Source organism: Takifugu rubripes, chromosome 22 (assembly GCF_901000725.2).
Source record: "Takifugu rubripes chromosome 22, fTakRub1.2, whole genome shotgun sequence".
NCBI lineage: Eukaryota > Metazoa > Chordata > Actinopteri > Tetraodontiformes > Tetraodontidae > Takifugu > Takifugu rubripes.
In genome coordinates, this window is record NC_042306.1 from 7,979,893 (window position 1) to 7,997,927 (window position 18,035).

At 40.4% G+C, this 18,035-nt stretch overlaps 1 protein-coding gene and 1 long non-coding RNA gene across 13 annotated transcripts; one reads left to right on the top strand and one right to left on the bottom strand.

The window, feature by feature from the left end:
- Positions 1-686: 686 nt before the first annotated feature.
- On the top strand, positions 687-15,191 carry LOC101067216 (myosin-7). Its single transcript, XM_029830853.1, has 39 exons — positions 687-789; positions 895-936; positions 1,350-1,558; positions 1,836-1,979; positions 2,062-2,218; positions 2,304-2,331; positions 2,489-2,594; positions 2,678-2,770; positions 2,850-2,913; positions 2,986-3,084; positions 3,183-3,286; positions 4,641-4,779; positions 4,862-4,980; positions 5,486-5,635; positions 5,780-5,950; positions 6,027-6,336; positions 6,487-6,557; positions 6,723-6,928; positions 7,002-7,125; positions 7,264-7,400; positions 7,484-7,739; positions 7,860-8,102; positions 8,439-8,615; positions 8,829-8,974; positions 9,140-9,230; positions 9,303-9,692; positions 9,779-9,905; positions 10,363-10,481; positions 10,565-10,761; positions 10,985-11,168; positions 11,323-11,488; positions 11,759-11,883; positions 11,969-12,277; positions 12,351-12,554; positions 12,644-12,940; positions 13,339-13,443; positions 13,530-13,625; positions 14,349-14,483; positions 15,080-15,191. Exons 3-39 carry the CDS (start codon positions 1,358-1,360, stop codon positions 15,098-15,100), a joined length of 5,811 nt encoding a protein of 1,936 aa, XP_029686713.1. The 5' UTR covers positions 687-789; positions 895-936; positions 1,350-1,357; the 3' UTR covers positions 15,101-15,191.
- LOC115247903 (uncharacterized) lies at positions 10,602-17,435 on the bottom strand. 12 transcript variants are annotated; one of them, XR_003886966.1, is made up of 10 exons: positions 17,355-17,435; positions 16,443-16,583; positions 15,753-15,837; positions 15,108-15,144; positions 13,437-14,501; positions 12,612-12,820; positions 12,333-12,470; positions 11,966-12,163; positions 11,773-11,835; positions 10,602-11,451 (listed from the first exon to the last, which is right to left on the bottom strand). It is a non-coding gene; the product is annotated as an uncharacterized lncRNA (long non-coding RNA). The 12 variants fall into 12 exon arrangements; XR_003886968.1 differs by having other exon boundaries at positions 16,443-16,489; positions 17,355-17,396; XR_003886967.1 differs by lacking the exon at positions 17,355-17,435 and adding an exon at positions 16,702-16,754.
- Positions 17,436-18,035: the final 600 nt, after the last annotated feature.

The window sequence follows — 18,035 nt, forward strand, 5'->3', positions numbered from 1 at the left end:
GCTCAGGTGTGGGCTGGTTCTAGCTTAGGTGTTGAGGGGTTCCCTTTCTGGCATTAAGTGATTCTGGTCCACTGTTGATCGGTTCTGGCTCAGATGTCGAGCATTTCTGGTTCAGCAGTTCAGCCATGAATGTGGCAGCAGAGATGATCCAATGCTCTGAGGTCGATGGTTTGATTCCTGCTGTCTAAGTCCTTGATGGTCCTAACCGTAGGTTGTTCCCGATGCTCTCAATGTAAGTCGCTGCCAGGAGGAAACCTTGTAAAATAACCCACAGAGTGGTGTAGACACACCATAACTCTGCCTATCTGTTAGTTTGTTAGTTTCTGAGGGTGGTGGTGGGGTGGGTCATTATCACTTATCTATAATAATAAAAACACTTAAGCAGAGGATTAAATTGGGAAGACATTTGCAGCCTAAAGTCAGAGGATGGAGTGACAATTGTTCCTGTAACAGAAGCACTGTCAGGGAGGATGAGAGCGGAATTCCTTCCTGTGTCTATTTAAAGCTGGATTTGTGCTCCCCTGCTGCAGGATACCTACGATTAATCGTCACACCACATGGAGCTCCTAATATGGCCGTGCTAGTAGACTCCAATCACTGATAAGACCCTGACCTGCTGATTTCTATATTGCTCTCTGCCATTCATTAACCCCCACCCCCTTCACGTACACCACTCAGACACAATAACATTCCTGCAGCCTGAATGCTCCTCCATATTTGGCATTGGGTCTTTGTTTAAAAGCAGAACTGATGGTCAACCCCCCCCATAGGTCACCATTCTGTCTCAAGGTAAGGTGCGTGGGCAAAGTCCACACTATTACAGTGTTATTACACTGTAACTTTGCATTTGTCTGTGGATGAACACTTGTCTCATCACTGTCATTTAAATTCCAGCAGCAGCATCGCGCCTCGAACACCTCAGAAGAGACTGATAAGGTGAGATCACCCATATCAGAATAAGTTTCAGATCAAAATGTTTACTAATGATCTATACTGTTTGAGGTACCTTTTACATTTAAAAAAAAATATTCTGGCTGCTTTTATCTTTTGCTTTCATTTGTAGGTTTATATCTGCACCTGCATCAACAATTTTGCATAATAATCAGAAAAATTTTGATCTCAGCTGAGGAGAGAATTTGCTCTGAATCACATGTTTAAATTTTATGGCTAAGTGGTGAAAAATCTAATTCAAATGAGATTTTGATTTAAAAAAAACAAATAATCAATAGAGCAACAAAAAAATAAATTCTGTATGACAAAAGAAAAGGAGAAAACTCCAGATAATTTATTCTGCACCTCATCCATCCCCAGTTAAAACAGTTCAGTTCTGGATTTCTGTCTTTCTGTAGACAGAAAAATGAGTGACGCTACCATGAAAGAGTTTGGGGCAGCAGCTCCGTACCTGAGGAAATCTGAGCGGGAACGTCTGGAGGCTCAGACGCGTCCCTTTGACATGAAGAAAGAGTGCTTCGTTCCAGATACTGAGGAGGAGTACGTGAAGGCATCCATCACCAGCCGCGAGGGTGACAAAGTTACCGTCCAGACTGAGAAGGGGAAGGTGAGTGGATCTGTGAGGACATGTTAAAAACCTCATCTGTCGGTCTGAGGTGGACTCTGTCCAGGGCTGCTTTTAGCCTTCCAAATGATGGTGGGCAGTGACCACTTAGCCATTAAAGATGAACTGCCATTGTAGGAAGTTTACCGGTAAACAGGTTAAAATCCAAAACGTTAACTTCTCTGTTAACTTGACAGTATAAACAGCATGAACAGCCATTTAAGTAAAGGGCCATATCTGTCCTACGAAAATTGTGTTATTTCTGAATCTACACTTTCAGACAGTGACGGTGAAGGAGTGTGATGTCCACACTCAGAACCCACCAAAGTTCGATAAGATTGAAGACATGGCCATGTTCACCTTCCTCCACGAGCCCGCCGTGCTGTTTAACCTCAAAGAGCGTTACGCAGCGTGGATGATCTACGTAAGGCTGACGTCTGATGTCTGATCGTCTTAGATTGATGAGAAACCAGCACTTGAACCTTTCCCATCTTTCTCTATGGCAGACCTACTCTGGGCTGTTCTGTGTGACTGTCAACCCCTACAAGTGGCTGCCAGTCTACAACCAGGAAGTTGTTGTGGCCTACAGAGGAAAGAAGAGGACTGAAGCCCCTCCTCATATTTTCTCTATCTCTGACAATGCATACCAGTATATGCTAACTGGTAATTCACCTCCACTTCTCCAATGTTTCAATTCTTTTAAGCAAAGGCCAGGCCTTATTTCTATGTTGTTGTTTTTTTTTTACAGACAGAGAAAACCAGTCAATCCTCATCACGTGAGTTTTCTGTTCTGTTGTGTGTGTTTTAGACTAAACAGAGGCATCAATGACACAATGATACATTTAAAAGTCTGATAGACTGAGAGAGAAAGAGTGATTAAAGAAAGGGCAGTGATTACAACCCCTGAGAAAAGGATGCATTTGTTGTTTTCAGCGGAGAATCTGGTGCCGGGAAAACGGTTAACACAAAGAGAGTCATCCAGTACTTTGCCAGTATAGCTGCTGGAGGTGGAAAGAAGGAGGGAAACCCCGACAAAAAGGTCAAACTAGATACAGGAATGAAAAAGTAAAGGAATCATTTACCCTGAGAAATTAATGAAAGGGGTGTTTGTTGTGTTTTTAGGGTACGCTGGAGGATCAAATCATCCAGGCTAATCCGGCTTTAGAAGCCTTTGGTAATGCCAAAACCATCAGGAATGACAACTCTTCCAGATTTGTAAGTTTGTTTCCTGGATAAAAATGACCCTCTGAGTCTATTCCATCTCACCATTTTCTGTCTGTTGAATACATTTTAGGGCAAATTCATCCGGATCCATTTTGCTGCCAGTGGAAAACTTGCTTCCGCTGATATTGAGACTTGTAAGCAGTGATCTTTCAGTGAGTTCTTTTTGTTCTGTTAATCACTACAGTGGGAATTCTGTATGTTCACAGATCTGCTGGAAAAGTCAAGAGTCACCTTTCAGCTCAAAGCTGAGCGGGATTATCACATCTTCTATCAGATTCTGTCTCAGAAGAAACCTGAACTGCTCGGTAAACAATGATCACCAGTCCTGGAAGCAGGAACAACAAGCAGTTACATTCCTAGATCTCTGACAGAAATCTAATGTTTATGCTGGAATTTTTTTCAGAGATGATGCTGATCACCAACAACCCCTATGACTACGCCTACATCTCTCAAGGAGAGACAACTGTGACATCTATCAACGATGCAGAAGAGCTGATGGCTACTGATGTGAGTAGGGACACAGAAAAATGTATATCTGCACAGGAAAAAGTGTAAAATCTGTTTTAACACTAATCTGTGCTGCTAATCGCCCCAGTCATTACAAATAAGAGTTAAAAGTGAGAATGAAAATAAACTAGAAAATAAACTAAAAAGGGAAAAAAGGGAAAAAAGGGAAAATCTTATACAATCTGGGGTCAGGCCCTGGGATTCTGGAAAGCGCCTTGAAACAATTTTGATTGTTTAAGACGCTATATAAATAAAGATTGATTTGATTTAAATAAATTTCAAAGCGGTGGTGAATGGAACTGGGGTTCCCATAATTACCAAGCCAAGACACCCCCCCCCCCCCCCCCCCCCCCCCGCAAGGCCTCTATTTGGGAATCCCCTTTGCAAACCAGGCAAATATGTTAAGAAACATTGAATTTTTGAATTTCTTAATCTCTAATTATCATCCAATAATTGTGTGGAAAAGGGCTCTTGTTTATGTTTGAAAAGGTCTTTGTGGGTGTTTTTGTGTCAAGGGATGCGGAACTTTTGAGAGTTTCAAACACTAATTTAAAAGGGTCTCTGCATTTTGGGCAATTGAGCCATTTTTCTGTGTTTTTAAAGGTATATTCACAGCCGGCTGTCTCATACTGTACTTGCATTTCAGTTCACCAGAAATTCTTAGTTTCTTGTTGAGGCAGTGTCACCCACATCATGGCTATTGTATGTGTCTTGGGACTTCTTTTTTTCAAAACTCTCTCCATATCTGCACCAGCCTCAGAGCAGCTCAATGACAGCCCCTAACCACCAGGACAACACAGATTATGACATACACAAGGATTTAAACAGGCATGCAGTTAGAAAGATAGCAGTTAAGATTATAGTGTTCTTTTATTATAACCTATAATTCATAACAATACTTGAAAATATTTTCGACTCTGTTGGTATTTTTCTCTTTTTTGTCACCTTCTCTCCAATTTTGGAGGCTCTCTAACTCCCTCTGGTGGCCTCCGCTTTAAAACCCATTGAGATACAATATGTAGATGAATAAAATCGATAAAATAAAATAGATACATTTAGATCTAACTTGTTATATTAAAATAATCTGGATTCTCATTGAAAATATAAATGTTTTGCTACAATCTTGTAATATGAAAAATGAACAAATGGGTTAGAATACATGTAATAACTGAGCCACCTTCATTATGGCAAATATTGGTCCAATTGGTTTTAAGACTGTGATTCTGTTTATGTCAATAGATCACATTCAAAATATAAACATATTGAAAGTCAAGAACCTCTTGTCAATTAGAAAATCTTTGATAGGTTTTTGAAATAATGTCTATGATATCACCTTATAGTATCTCTTCCTCAGAGTGCCTTTGATGTGCTGGGATTCACTCAAGAGGAGAAGAACTCTGTGTACAAGTTGATTGGTGCCATCATGCACTATGGCAACATGAAGTTCAAGCAGAAGCAGCGAGAGGAGCAGGCAGAGGCCGATGGAACTGAAGGTGAGAGAAGATCTGTTGGTCAGGTTTGAGTGAGGTTCTGGCCTCAGTCGACACAGTCACAATATTCACTTTCCTGTTCCAGATGCTGACAAATCAGCATATCTGATGGGCCTGAACTCTGCAGACCTCATCAAAGGTCTCTGTCACCCAAGGGTCAAAGTTGGAAATGAATGGGTCACCAAGGGACAAAATGTCCAGCAGGTAAGAGAAACACAAAAGTTCAAAGGCACATGATCAGGAAATGTAAATACAGTACATACACCGTTATTTCCATTTCTATGCTTTTGCTTAATCAGAACTGTATTTTAGTCAAAGTCTGAATTAGCAATAAAAATAAAGTTGTATGAAAGTGAATTAGGTTCACATTACTAAAGTTATCATTAGAATAACAATAATAATAAAAACACATGACAGTATATAATCAGCTCATGATTTAGCCTTTTAGGGTCAAGATTTTAAATGTCGCAATTTAAAGTGGATTTACTGGATGCAATACTGTGATACAGTTCAGTTCAAACTGTATATTGTACATCTATAGAAAACAGGTACTTGAATAGAAGAGAACATTTATTGCCAGAAAAACACTTTGTTATTCAAGCACAGGTGAAATTTTCAGTTTTTAGTTTAGCACAGTAGCTTTGTGAAGACTGTCAGAAATAATGCAAACAGCATTTAAACATAACTCCAAACTTGTTCTGGTTTTTAGGTGAATTATGCTATCGGTGCACTGTCTAAGTCAGTGTATGAGAAGATGTTCCTGTGGATGGTGGTGAGAATTAACCAGTCCCTGGACACCAGGCAGCCTCGCCAGTACTTCATTGGGGTGCTGGACATTGCTGGATTTGAAATCTTTGATGTGAGTCATCTAACCAGCTGTTTTCCTGACCGAGATTCAGTTTTGATTGAGTTCAATGACCACATTTTAAGTTGTGTTTTTCCAGGAAGGCAGCACAGACATCCACTTCACACTTCTTACCAAATGATTTCCTTCCTTTTACAGTTCAACACATTCGAACAGCTGTGCATCAACTTCACCAATGAAAAGCTGCAGCAGTTCTTCAACCACCACATGTTTGTGCTGGAGCAGGAAGAGTACAAGAAGGAAGGGATTGAGTGGACTTTCATTGATTTTGGTATGGACCTGCAGGCCTGTATTGACCTGATTGAAAAGGTGAGATGTGTTCACATATGAGTCAAGGAGAGAAAAGAGAAGAGAAATAAAATACCAATGCTGTTCCTTTCCACAGCCCATGGGTATCATGTCCATCCTTGAAGAGGAGTGCATGTTTCCCAAAGCATCTGATGCCACCTTTAAAGCTAAACTCTACGACAACCATCTGGGTAAATCTGCCAACTTCCAGAAACCCAGGATTGTCAAAGGAAAACCAGAGGCCCATTTTGCCCTGATGCACTACGCTGGAACTGTTGATTACAACATCAACAACTGGCTGGTGAAGAACAAGGACCCTCTGAATGAGACGGTGGTTGGACTCTACCAGAAGTCTAATCTCAAACTCTTATCCATCCTCTTTGCTAATTATGCTGGAACTGACGCAGGTTTGTCTTTTGAAGAGTCAAAGACTTTTTCCTTTGCACAACTGCAGAATTAAGAGGCTTTACCTAAAAAAGAATTGTGCTTTTCTACATTTCATCATCGATGGTTGGAATGATGTGAAACCAATGATCCATGTTTTATTTTAATTCAAGAAACTGGTGGAAAAGGCAAAGGTAGCAAAAAGAAAGGTTCATCTTTCCAAACGGTCTCAGCATTACACAGGGTAAGATTATGAAGATGATGATTATTATGATTACAATCACTAATTCTAATGGATCAACTTATTCATTCAGATACATGTTTTGAAGCTTGGTGTCACTGGTTTATCTTTATGGTGTTCTTCCCAAAGATGAAACATGAAGCACTTTTTTTTGCTTTGCACATACAGGAAAACCTGAACAAGCTGATGACCAATCTGAGGTCTACTCACCCTCATTTTGTGCGCTGCATCATCCCCAATGAGACCAAGACTCCTGGGGCTATGGAGCATCCTCTGGTCATGCACCAGCTGCGCTGTAACGGTGTTCTGGAAGGCATCAGGATCTGCAGAAAAGGATTCCCCAACAGGATCCTCTATGGAGACTTCAAACAGAGGTTCATCTTTCTCCAATGTTCCAAAGCATAAATAAGTTTCACCGTTGACAGCATTGCCTTTTTACCTCTCCAGATATCGTATTTTGAATCCTGCTGCCATCCCCGAGGGTCAGTTTATTGACAGCAAGAAGGGAGCTGAGAAACTTCTGGGATCTCTGGATATTGATCATAATCAGTACAAGTTTGGGCACACTAAGGTAAAAGACATTTGAAGGAACATCCTGAATCTCAGACATACATCAGTGACCTTTGACCTGGTCAATTCTGATCTCTGACATCTGTCTGATGAGGGATCTGATCTAAAATAATCTTGTAAAACGATGTATTTCCTAAAGGTGTTCTTTAAGGCCGGTCTTCTTGGGCAACTTGAAGAGATGAGAGATGACCGGCTTTCACTTATCATCACTGGAATCCAAGCTAGATCCAGAGGACTTCTGGCCAGGCTGGAATTCCAGAAGATTGTGGAAAGGAGGTAACATATGAATATAGAATATATGTGATGCTTCTCATGTTGCATCTTACTTGGCTGTTATCACACTGGTTGGCCATTGACAGGGATGCATTGCTGGTGATCCAGTGGAACATCCGTGCCTTCATGGGGGTCAAAAATTGGCCCTGGATGAAGCTGTACTTCAAGATCAAACCTCTGCTGAGATCTGCTGAGGCAGAGAAAGAGATGGCCAACATGAAGGAAGAATTCCTCAAGTTGAAAGAGGCTTTTGCAAAATCTGAAGCTCGTAGAAAAGAGTTGGAGGAAAAAATGGTCACTCTTCTCCAAGAGAAAAATGACCTGCAGCTGCAAGTTCAAGCTGTAAGTTTGGTATCATTTTGAGTTTATGATGTCACACATCTACTCTGCTAATGTCCAAGTAAATATTAATACAGCAGCACTTTATATTTTGACTCACTGTCACTGAATGACTTGTTTCAGGAGCAAGATAATCTGGCTGATGCTGAGGAAAGATGTGAGGGGCTGATCAAAAACAAGATCCAACTGGAAGCAAAGTCTAAAGAGCTGTCTGAGCGTCTGGAGGATGAGGAGGAGATGAATGCTGAACTTACTGCCAAGAAGAGGAAACTAGAGGATGAATGCTCTGAGCTGAAGAAAGACATCGACGACTTGGAGCTCACTCTGGCTAAAGTGGAGAAAGAGAAGCATGCCACCGAGAACAAGGTGTTCTTATGCAGCACAGTATCATGTAACTTTATCAACATTTTGATAGAATGGAAAGAGACTGAAGTCATACTCAACCTTCCAGAAAGCTCGTCATTTTTGTTTTTTAATATATTATTATTATTCAGTCTTTTGAGTACATTAAGACATTACTGACATTTTTGTATCAGATTGTAGAAGTCAGGTATATGTATGGTTAAAGGACAGCTCTGGAGCTCTTTATATATCTAATTAATCTTGGTCTTTTCACTTCCACCAGGGGCACTGTCCCTTTAAGAAAAATGCAGTTATGTCAATAGTTTCTATTTTTAAAATCATGTATATCCAATTCCACAGGTGAAGAACCTGACCGAGGAAATGGCTGCTTTGGATGAAATCATCGCCAAGTTAACCAAGGAGAAAAAAGCTTTACAGGAAGCTCATCAGCAAACACTGGATGATCTGCAGAGTGAAGAAGACAAAGTCAACACTCTGACCAAGGCCAAAACTAAGCTGGAACAACAAGTGGATGATGTAAGAAATAAATAAATAAATATAGACATAATGTTTGATCAAAGCTGTTTCTAATTTGAAGTGGGATTTATAACCAATACTACCATGATGACGCCATCCTGAGGTGGTGATGCACACACTGCTATCACCTTTTGGTCTAGGTTGATTTGTAATTAGCATGATCCTTGTTAATGTTCATTTGTAATTAGCATGATCCTTGTTAATGTTTTCCAGCTTGAAGGTTCACTGGAACAGGAGAAGAAAGTTCGGATGGATCTGGAGAGAGCTAAAAGGAAGCTTGAAGGAGACTTGAAATTGACTCATGAGAGCATCATGGACCTGGAGAATGACAAGCAGCAGCTGGAAGAGCATCTTAAAAAGTAAAAATGAGTCTTTCCCTCTCTCTGTCTCTCTCTATTTTATATATATATATATATATATATATATATATATATATATATATATATATATACACACACACACACACACACACACATAATTATTATTATTATTTTATTGCTATGATTTAACTTATCTCTTATCAGGAAAGACTTTGAGGTCAGCCAGCTCAATAACAAGATAGAAGACGAGCAAGCTGTGACTCTTCAGCTTCAGAAGAAACTGAAGGAACTCCAGGTGATGCTCAAACACTCTAGGACACAGTGATAAGAGTTGGCAGTCAGCAATTAACTAATCCCTTATGTATAGGCTCGCATTGAGGAGCTTGAGGAAGAGCTGGAAGCAGAGAGAGCTGCTCGAGCCAAGGTGGAGAAGCAGAGAGCAGACCTAGCCAGAGAGCTGGAGGAGATCAGCGAGAGGCTGGAGGAGGCTGGTGGGGCAACAACTCTCCAGATTGAGATGAACAAAAAGAGGGAGGCTGAGTTCCTGAAGCTGCGCAGAGACCTCGAAGAGGCAACTCTGCAGCACGAAGCCACAGCAGCCACTCTCAGGAAGAAACAAGCTGACAGCGTTGCTGACCTGGGAGAGCAGATCGACAACCTGCAGAGAGTCAAGCAGAAACTGGAGAAGGAGAAGAGTGAGCTCAGACTGGAACTGGATGATGTGGTCTCCAACATGGAACATATTGTGAAGACAAAGGTTGGTCAACACAAAAGGGAATTATTTCTCAACAAAACAACAAATATCTGCATTTTTGTGTATTCATGACTTTAATTTTAATTTAGACAAACCTAGAGAAGAACTGCAGAGTGATAGAAGATCAGATGAATGAGTACAAATCCAAATTTGAAGAGGGTCAACGCTGCATTACTGACTTCAATATGCAAAAAGCAAAACTTCAGACAGAAAATGGTACGTCCCTTTTAAAAAATTAAAACATGTTTGAAGACTCTTGTAAACTGAAATTAAAAAAACACTGGAAACTTAAAAATATACATACAAATATCAAGTTCTTTTTCATTGAAGAGAAAAAAATACCATGAAGTGTTCGTACATTGATATTTTTGATCACTTTGAACAGAAAGTAGTCATTGAGAACATTCAAAATATGTAATTGCAGCATAAATACTTACATCAGGGTGTAAAACATGGGATTATGGGGAACCTGCACATGTTCTCAGTCATAAACGACTTTGCAGAAATATTTACACTTATACAATACAGTTTCCACGTAAGCACAGCTTCGATGTGCTTGTCATCGTTTTAACATTTCCATGCAATGCCAAACATGCACACACAATCATCACACGCGGTAGCGATTCTTCATAAAACGGCAAATTCAAATGTTTTTTCTCTCTAAATCTACTAGGTGAGCTGTCGAGGCAGCTGGAGGAGAAGGATTCACTTGTGTCTCAGCTGACACGTGGAAAAATGTCCTACACTCAACAGATTGAAGACCTAAAAAGACAGCTGGAGGAGGAGAGCAAGGTCAAATGAAGCTTCCTTGCACGATGCTGTGACACTGCCCTGATGTGCAACTTCCCATCTTCATGTAATTTTGGTGTCTACAGGCCAAGAGTGCTCTTGCCCATGCCCTGCAGTCTTCTCGCCATGACTGCGACCTGCTGAGGGAGCAGTACGAGGAGGAGCAGGAGGCCAAGGCTGAGCTGCAGCGGAGCATGTCCAAGGCCAACTCTGAGGTGGCTCAGTGGAGAACCAAGTATGAAACTGATGCTATCCAGAGAACCGAGGAACTGGAGGAGGCAAAGTAAGATCGTCTGACACAGCAGTTCAACATTTAACTCCTAACGCCATTTTTCGTCTAGCAGATCAGCTTTTTGTTTGTGTTATGTTCCAACTAAAATGTAAGACGAACAAAAAGTTTGTCTGTTAGGTGAGCGAGCAGCCAGTCATTTAACTGAAGTCAGTGCAATCATCCGATGGAGGGAAACTGAGGCAATATTAAGACTAATTAATGACTGTTTCTTAAGGAAGAAGCTGGCGCAGCGTCTGCAGGAGGCTGAGGAGGCTGTTGAAGCAGTGAATGCTAAGTGTTCCTCTCTGGAGAAGACCAAACACAGGCTGCAGAACGAGATTGAAGATCTGATGGTGGATGTGGAGAGGTCTAATGCTGCTGCTGCTGCTCTGGACAAGAAGCAAAGGAACTTTGACAAGGTGAGTCCGTGTTGTGTATGTTGGATAAAGTTCAGTACAGTACAGTACTTTAACTTTCTATTGTTATGCTACGTGAAAATCGAAATGTTTAAAAAATGTCTATTTTTTCTTCATTAATGTCACAGGTGAATGTTTCTTTTTAACCTTTCTGCAGGTTCTGTCTGAGTGGAAACAGAAGTATGAGGAGTCTCAGTGCGAGCTGGAAGGCTCTCAGAAAGAGGCCAGAGCTCTGAGTACAGAGCTCTTCAAGCTGAAGAATTCATACGAGGAGTCACTGGATCATCTGGAGACCATGAAGAGAGAGAACAAGAACTTACAGGGTAAAACAGTTTACAAGAATATTCTATGCATGGAAATATATAGTATATATTATATAATATATAAAAGTTTTCTGAAGTGAGAAGATCATGTAAACATCATGTAATCTCCATCATGACCCTTTTAGTTTAACCGTTTAATCAAATTTCCCTGTACGACATCAGGGAATGGTTGTTAATGGGCATTAAAAAGACAACTCTTATGTGTGCACATTCTTTAGATGCTCTTCACATGTGACAATTTAAATACTAATCATTGCTTTTTATGGACAGAGGAGATTTCTGACCTCAGTGAGCAACTCAGTGAGGGTGGGAAGAGCATCCATGAATTGGAGAAACTCCGCAAACAACTGGAACAAGAGAAAAATGAAATCCAGTCTGCTCTAGAGGAAGCTGAGGTACAGGATTACTATGATGGTTGAAATCACCTTTTTGAGCTGTGTTTTGTGTTGTCTAACATTTCAAGACCTTTCTACTCACTAGGCTTCTTTGGAGCACGAGGAGGGTAAGATCCTGAGAGCCCAGCTAGAGTTCAATCAAGTCAAAGCGGACATTGAACGCAAACTAGCTGAAAAAGACGAGGAGATGGAGCAGTCCAAGAGGAACCTGCAGAGGACCATCGACACCCTGCAGAGCTCTCTTGAGGCTGAATGTCGCAGCAGGAACGAGGCCCTCCGTCTGAAGAAGAAGATGGAGGGAGATCTGAATGAGATGGAGATCCAGCTGAGTCAGGCCAACAGGCAGGCAGCTGAGGCCCAAAAACAGCTCAAATCTGTCCACGCACATCTGAAGGTAAACCTGAAGATGAAACACGAGATGTGAAAACTGAATCCAAACAATTAACCACCTGTGTTATCCCATGAAGGACTGTCAGATTCAGCTGGATGAAGCCATGCGGGCCAATGATGAGATGAAGGAGAACATCGCTATTGTAGAGAGACGCAACAACCTGCTTCAGGCTGAAGTGGAGGAACTGAGGGCCGCTCTGGAGCAAACAGAGAGGAGTCGTAAACTTGCTGAGCAAGAGCTGCTGGATGTCAGTGAGAGGGTGCAGCTGCTGCACTCACAGGTGAGACCTGATCATTTATGATAAATTAATCATGCAGATAGGCTTATTTCTTTTGACCTGATCCAATTTTCCATCCCTCAAATATGTAGAATACAGGCTTGATTAATCAGAAGAAGAAGCTTGAAGTCGATGCGTCCCAGCTTCAGACTGAAGTGGAGGAAGCAGTTCAGGAGTGCAGAAATGCTGAGGATAAGGCCAAGAAGGCCATTACTGATGCGGCCATGATGGCAGAGGAGCTGAAGAAAGAGCAGGACACCAGCGCTCACCTGGAACGCATGAAGAAGAACATGGAGCAAACTATCAAAGACCTGCAGCACCGTCTGGATGAAGCGGAGCAGATCGCCATGAAAGGAGGCAAGAAGCAGGTTCAAAAGCTGGAGGCCAGGGTGAGATGGATGTGCCAATATTATTGCTGTCATTAAGCAATGATGTTGAACTCATGAAACAAACAACTAAAAACTCCATATCCCATCAGACGCAAACCCCTGCTGGTCAACAGCTGGGGGCATCAGATTAAGTTAAAGTTGACAGATTTGAAAATTGTTGTTCTTGGCTTTAATTCAATTAGAAGAGATTCTGTTTCAACCTTTATGTTAGTTTGAAAGAAATTAAGTGTTATATTTGAATAGTTTTAAAATAATACAAGGGATCTGGCAACTACATAATTCACTATCTTTGACTTTCAGAGAGAATTGTGATTTAGTATTAATACAATGATTAAAACAGTTTAGCTGTAGTTTTATTTGAAAGTTTGATTCTTCTTTAATTATTTTGTCTTGTCCAGGTAAGGGACTTAGAGACCGAGGTGGAAATGGAGCAGAAGAAGAGCAGCGAAGCGCTGAAGGGAATACGTAAATATGAGCGACGCATCAAGGAGCTCACGTATCAGGTGAGTTGTCTATATTCAGTTTAGTCCCTCTGTTAGCTGCTGATGCCCCTCATCACTTTATTCTGCTCTTGCTCTGATTTGTTAAGACTGAGGAGGACCGGAAGAATGTCGTCCGTCTGCAGGACCTGGTGGACAAACTGCAAATGAAAGTCAAAGCTTACAAGAGAGCTGCAGAGGAAGCTGTAAGTGTGGCCCATAAATGTCCTGTTTTTGCTTCATCTACCCAGATTATTTTCTTTTAAATACAGATTACAATACATTTAAATACATTCTAGGAACCGTGCATGTTTACATGATTTTTAAAAAAAATGTTTGTTTCAAATTTTACTAAAATCAGTAAATAAAATAATGATTGAACACAATTAAAATAAAAATCCCCATTTTCCCTAAAGTAATATATCAATAAAAGTAGAACTGACAATTGGAGGAAAAAAAACAACAAAACAAATAAAAAACTTTACAGTTTGATTTATCAGATTATCATTCACCTCAGTGGCGCTGGAATCATTGTGGATGGATGGATGGATGGATGGATGGATGGATGGATGGATGGATGGATGGATGGATGGATGGATGGATGGATGGATGGATGGATGGATGGATGGATGGATGGATGGATGGATGGATGGATGGATGGATGGATGGATGGAATGATATGCTTTCCAGTGTCACGTTGAATCAAAAACTTACCAAAAATTCTGTCAACATGTTTTTTAGACAATTTTTCCCCACAATTCCATCACCATCTTCACTTTAAATAGACTCAGATTGAAACATGTTTTTGTCACTAAAGTGTTGGTACGTGACAGTTCCCAGATGTTCCATTATATATGATGTAAAAACAAGAACATGTCAATGTCGTATCCACTCCTCTAATATTGCTGCTTGCTAACTGAACCCTCTAGGAAGAGCAGGCCAACACTCATCTCGGAAAGTTCCGCAAACTGCAGCACGAGCTGGACGAGGCTGAAGAGCGAGCTGACATCGCTGAGTCGCAGGTTAACAAGCTGCGCGCCAAAAGCCGTGACGTTGGCTCCAAGGTGAGAGGTCTCGCTGGACTACATGAGATACATACATGGTGAAACCCTCCTTTTAGATTCTTTCACTTCATTTATGAGACTGAATACATTACAATACAAGTTTGACTTCATAAAAGAAATAAGACCAATCTTTGAAAAGATAGATGTATTTATCTGTTTTATGGGTCTGGTAAGATGTGCTAGTGGTTTTATGATTAATAATTAAATTCTTTTGTCATTTCTATCATGAAAACAGGCTCAGTATAGCACTACAGCACTACTACAAGCTGTTGCAGGATTTAAAAAACAACAACACAGACAGTTAAAAAAGTAAAACTTTTGCTCTTTAAGGTTTTTTTTTAAGAAACTTTACATCATCTGATTAAATTATTGTGACAGTCTGATTTTTTCTTAGTAGAGTAACAGTTTATCTTTTTAAAACCTTGTCTGTTCACTGATGGTTACGGATGTGAGCAAAGTGGAATGACAAGATGTATGTGTGAAAACAAAAAGATTCCACATTTATTGGCGACAGTATAAGACTGAATGTGATTTGTGAGGAATTGTTGAGTCCTGCTGAGTCTTTCATTAAACTGTCACATCCTTCTCTCTCACAGAAAGGGCTGGACGAGGAGTGAAACTTACAAACACTCAAACTGCAGCCATCTTCAACTTAATGGAACTGTAGAATAAAATAAAGAGCATTTCAATTAATCTGCAGACTCAGTCTTGTGTTTTTCCCTGTACTTGTTTATGAGAAGCAGACCGACGACACAACACGTTTTCACTTTAGTTACAGAAAAAAAGGAAGGTTATTAAAGTGCTAGTTTCAGGCTGCCACTGCTGTTAGACAGGAACACTCAATATATTTATCAAAAGAGCAAAACAGTAAATAAACAACTGACATTTACAGCAAAAATATAAATAAATGCTTTAACATTTTTGTCCCTCCTATAATTGCAGCAGTTAATTCTACTGGTTGTGTTACAATTTAGTCCCATATTTGATCGGCACACAGTATGTGAATGTTATTGGTACTATTGGTACTCACGCGTCTGCATACTTCTACCTGCAAACCTGACTAATTCTCTGCAGGTCTGTGCTTTCCATGAACAAGTGCAACTTTCTCAGTAGCATAAACTCTCTTAATCTTTGTCCTGCATGTCTGGTGACTTTATCACGTGGCCTTAACTTGCACAAAGACGCCCTAAACAAGGTGCCGTGTTGCTATGAGCTGCAATGTCCTCTGTCTCTATTCAGATTGGAATCAGACCCTAAAGTGTCAATCACCTCTAAACACACATCATGGCATTGCATTTTTCCTGTGTTTTGTTGATTCTGTAGTACTGTAGCTCCAGTTGTCATCATGTGGAGCCTAAGAATGAAACACATTTCATAACGTGTGTAAATGTGCTAATGCTGATGTAGGAGTCAACAGGTTGAAGACTCAACATTATGTTCCACACCGTGTCACACATCATCGGTGTGAGACGCTGATTCTGCAATGTGGACCAAAAGACTTTTCTGTCATCCTTTGGTAAAATGGTAAATGTAGGCGTCCAAATATTTTATGGGTAGCAGTATATTCTGTGTAAGCTTTAACCAGTAGAAATGTTGAAATCATGTAAATGAAACTGTATAATTATCCCACTGGCATGCATAGCAGTCAGCAGGCTACTGATTAACATCCTAAAACATGCACATTCAACTTTGTATATAATAGTTGAAAGGGTTTCAAATGAGATTTTCCATCAGTTCAGTTCCTGACATCCAGCAAATCTGTTCAAAACCTCAAAGCAAATATTTTTAAAAACAACTTTTAGGTGTTTTAGCACTCTTGTGCCTGTGATAAAGTAAAGTACAGTAAAGAATAAAACCATGTAAAGTAGAAAGTGACCAGTAATAAATCTCCTTGAATTCACACCATGAATCAGCATTAAATTTGACTTTTAGATTAGCTAGCAGACAGTTTTACTGTACCTGAGTCTCGGGGAGCAGCAGTGAATGATGCTACAGTTCTTCTTACACTGGTATCAGGAGACAAAGGAGAGATGACGTGAGCTTTTTGTTAAGAGCTACATGATGACCTTGATGTCACATGACTTGTCCTTCAAGGCTCAGCTGGATAGAGAGAGATTAAAAGATAATTATAAATTGCACTCTGTTATTCTTTCTTATCTGTGTTCTAACACTAATAAAATGAGTGTTGACCTCTGAAATATCTTTCTGCTTAACCTACAATCCTGTTCTACGCTGTGTGACGCCCATCTGTCTCAGATGTGTAACGTGCAGGCCAGAAATACCTCAGGAGGGACAACAAGAACAACAAAAGCAAGGTGACACCATTTGCTCTCTCCACATTATAGCTGCTAACATTTGGCTGCGTGGCAGAAGAGTCTGGTTACACCTCTGAGGCAAGAAGTGGACCAAAGCCAGGAAGAGCACAAAGAGAAGACAAGGATTTCCACCGTGGTTAAGGAAGCTGAGACTGACTGAAGCATACAGTAGTGGCGATAAATGTTTTTACTACTGTACAGATTATGGTCACTTAATAGCAATGTATGAGTATTACATTGACACTAAATCAGGTGTTGCTGCAGACAGTCAGGTTTAGGCAGAGGATGGAATCTTTTAGCCTTTTTGAGCTAAGATTTTTTTTTAATTTCTTTCACTTGAATACCAGGGCCTTATACAGTTTCAGTGGTGTTATTGAGTTTGGTGTTCTTATTGAGGCTGCTCTTAAAGGATGACCTTCTCAATCAAAGACAAAACTCTAGGCAAGAATTTCACAGGTTATCTTTGTCCTCAAGGCCAAAGGAACGGGAACAGCGCCATGACGACACCACGAGACAATGAGTAGAGAGAACGCTGAGTGATCTTTTTAAGACTGACCTTAGTTCTCACTTGATAACAGCTGCAGACTTTCAGCAGCCTCCCCACAGGAGACGCATGCTGGACCTCCACATTTTGATCTGAAATCCAAATATCCAATCAGTTCTCAAATTTACTTGATTAATTTTCAAACCTTCTTTTCCATAATTGTTGGTGTTGATGACAGTTTTTGGCATCCATTGAAGTACAACGGTAGCAGGTGAAGGGCCAGTCAAAATGCAGTTCACAAAGACAATAAAAATCTTGAACTTTCTCCCTTTAACATTTAGAGTTAACTTTAAGGTCCTCCTCCTTGTATACAAAGCAGTTCATGGGCTGGGGCCAAGCTACACTGCTAATTCCCTTGTTAGCTATATACCCCAAAGATCATCTCCTGCTGCTTTATTGGAGGTCCCCAACACGAGTCGAAAGGAAACTGAGGATGCCACCTTTGTTACATACCGTATGCCCCTAAGATCATTAAAATAAGATTGAAAACCTATCTTTACACTGTAGTCTTTACTGTAGCTTAGTTTCATCCCACCCTGTGTTGGGTGTTATTGTTTTAATTGCATATTCTTCTCTTAAGTGTTACTAATGTTTTATTTTGTTTTGTATGAATGCTTTATTTTAATAATGCATTTAAAATTTCTCTCTTTACTTTTATTCTGAAGCACTGTGAGCTGCAATCATTGTATAAAA

What these genes read in the sequence shown, in the direction of transcription:
- LOC101067216 (XM_029830853.1), top strand. Translation starts at nt 1,358, where the DNA reads ATGAGTGACGCTACCATGAAAGAGTTTGGGGCAGCAGCTCCGTACCTG. An exon ending in ATGACAACTCTTCCAGATTT is followed by an intron (nt 2,771 to 2,849) that starts GTAAGTTTGTTT and finishes AATACATTTTAG; the next exon opens with GGCAAATTCATCCGGATCCA. An exon ending in TTCAAAAGCTGGAGGCCAGG is followed by an intron (nt 12,941 to 13,338) that starts GTGAGATGGATG and finishes TGTCTTGTCCAG; the next exon opens with GTAAGGGACTTAGAGACCGA.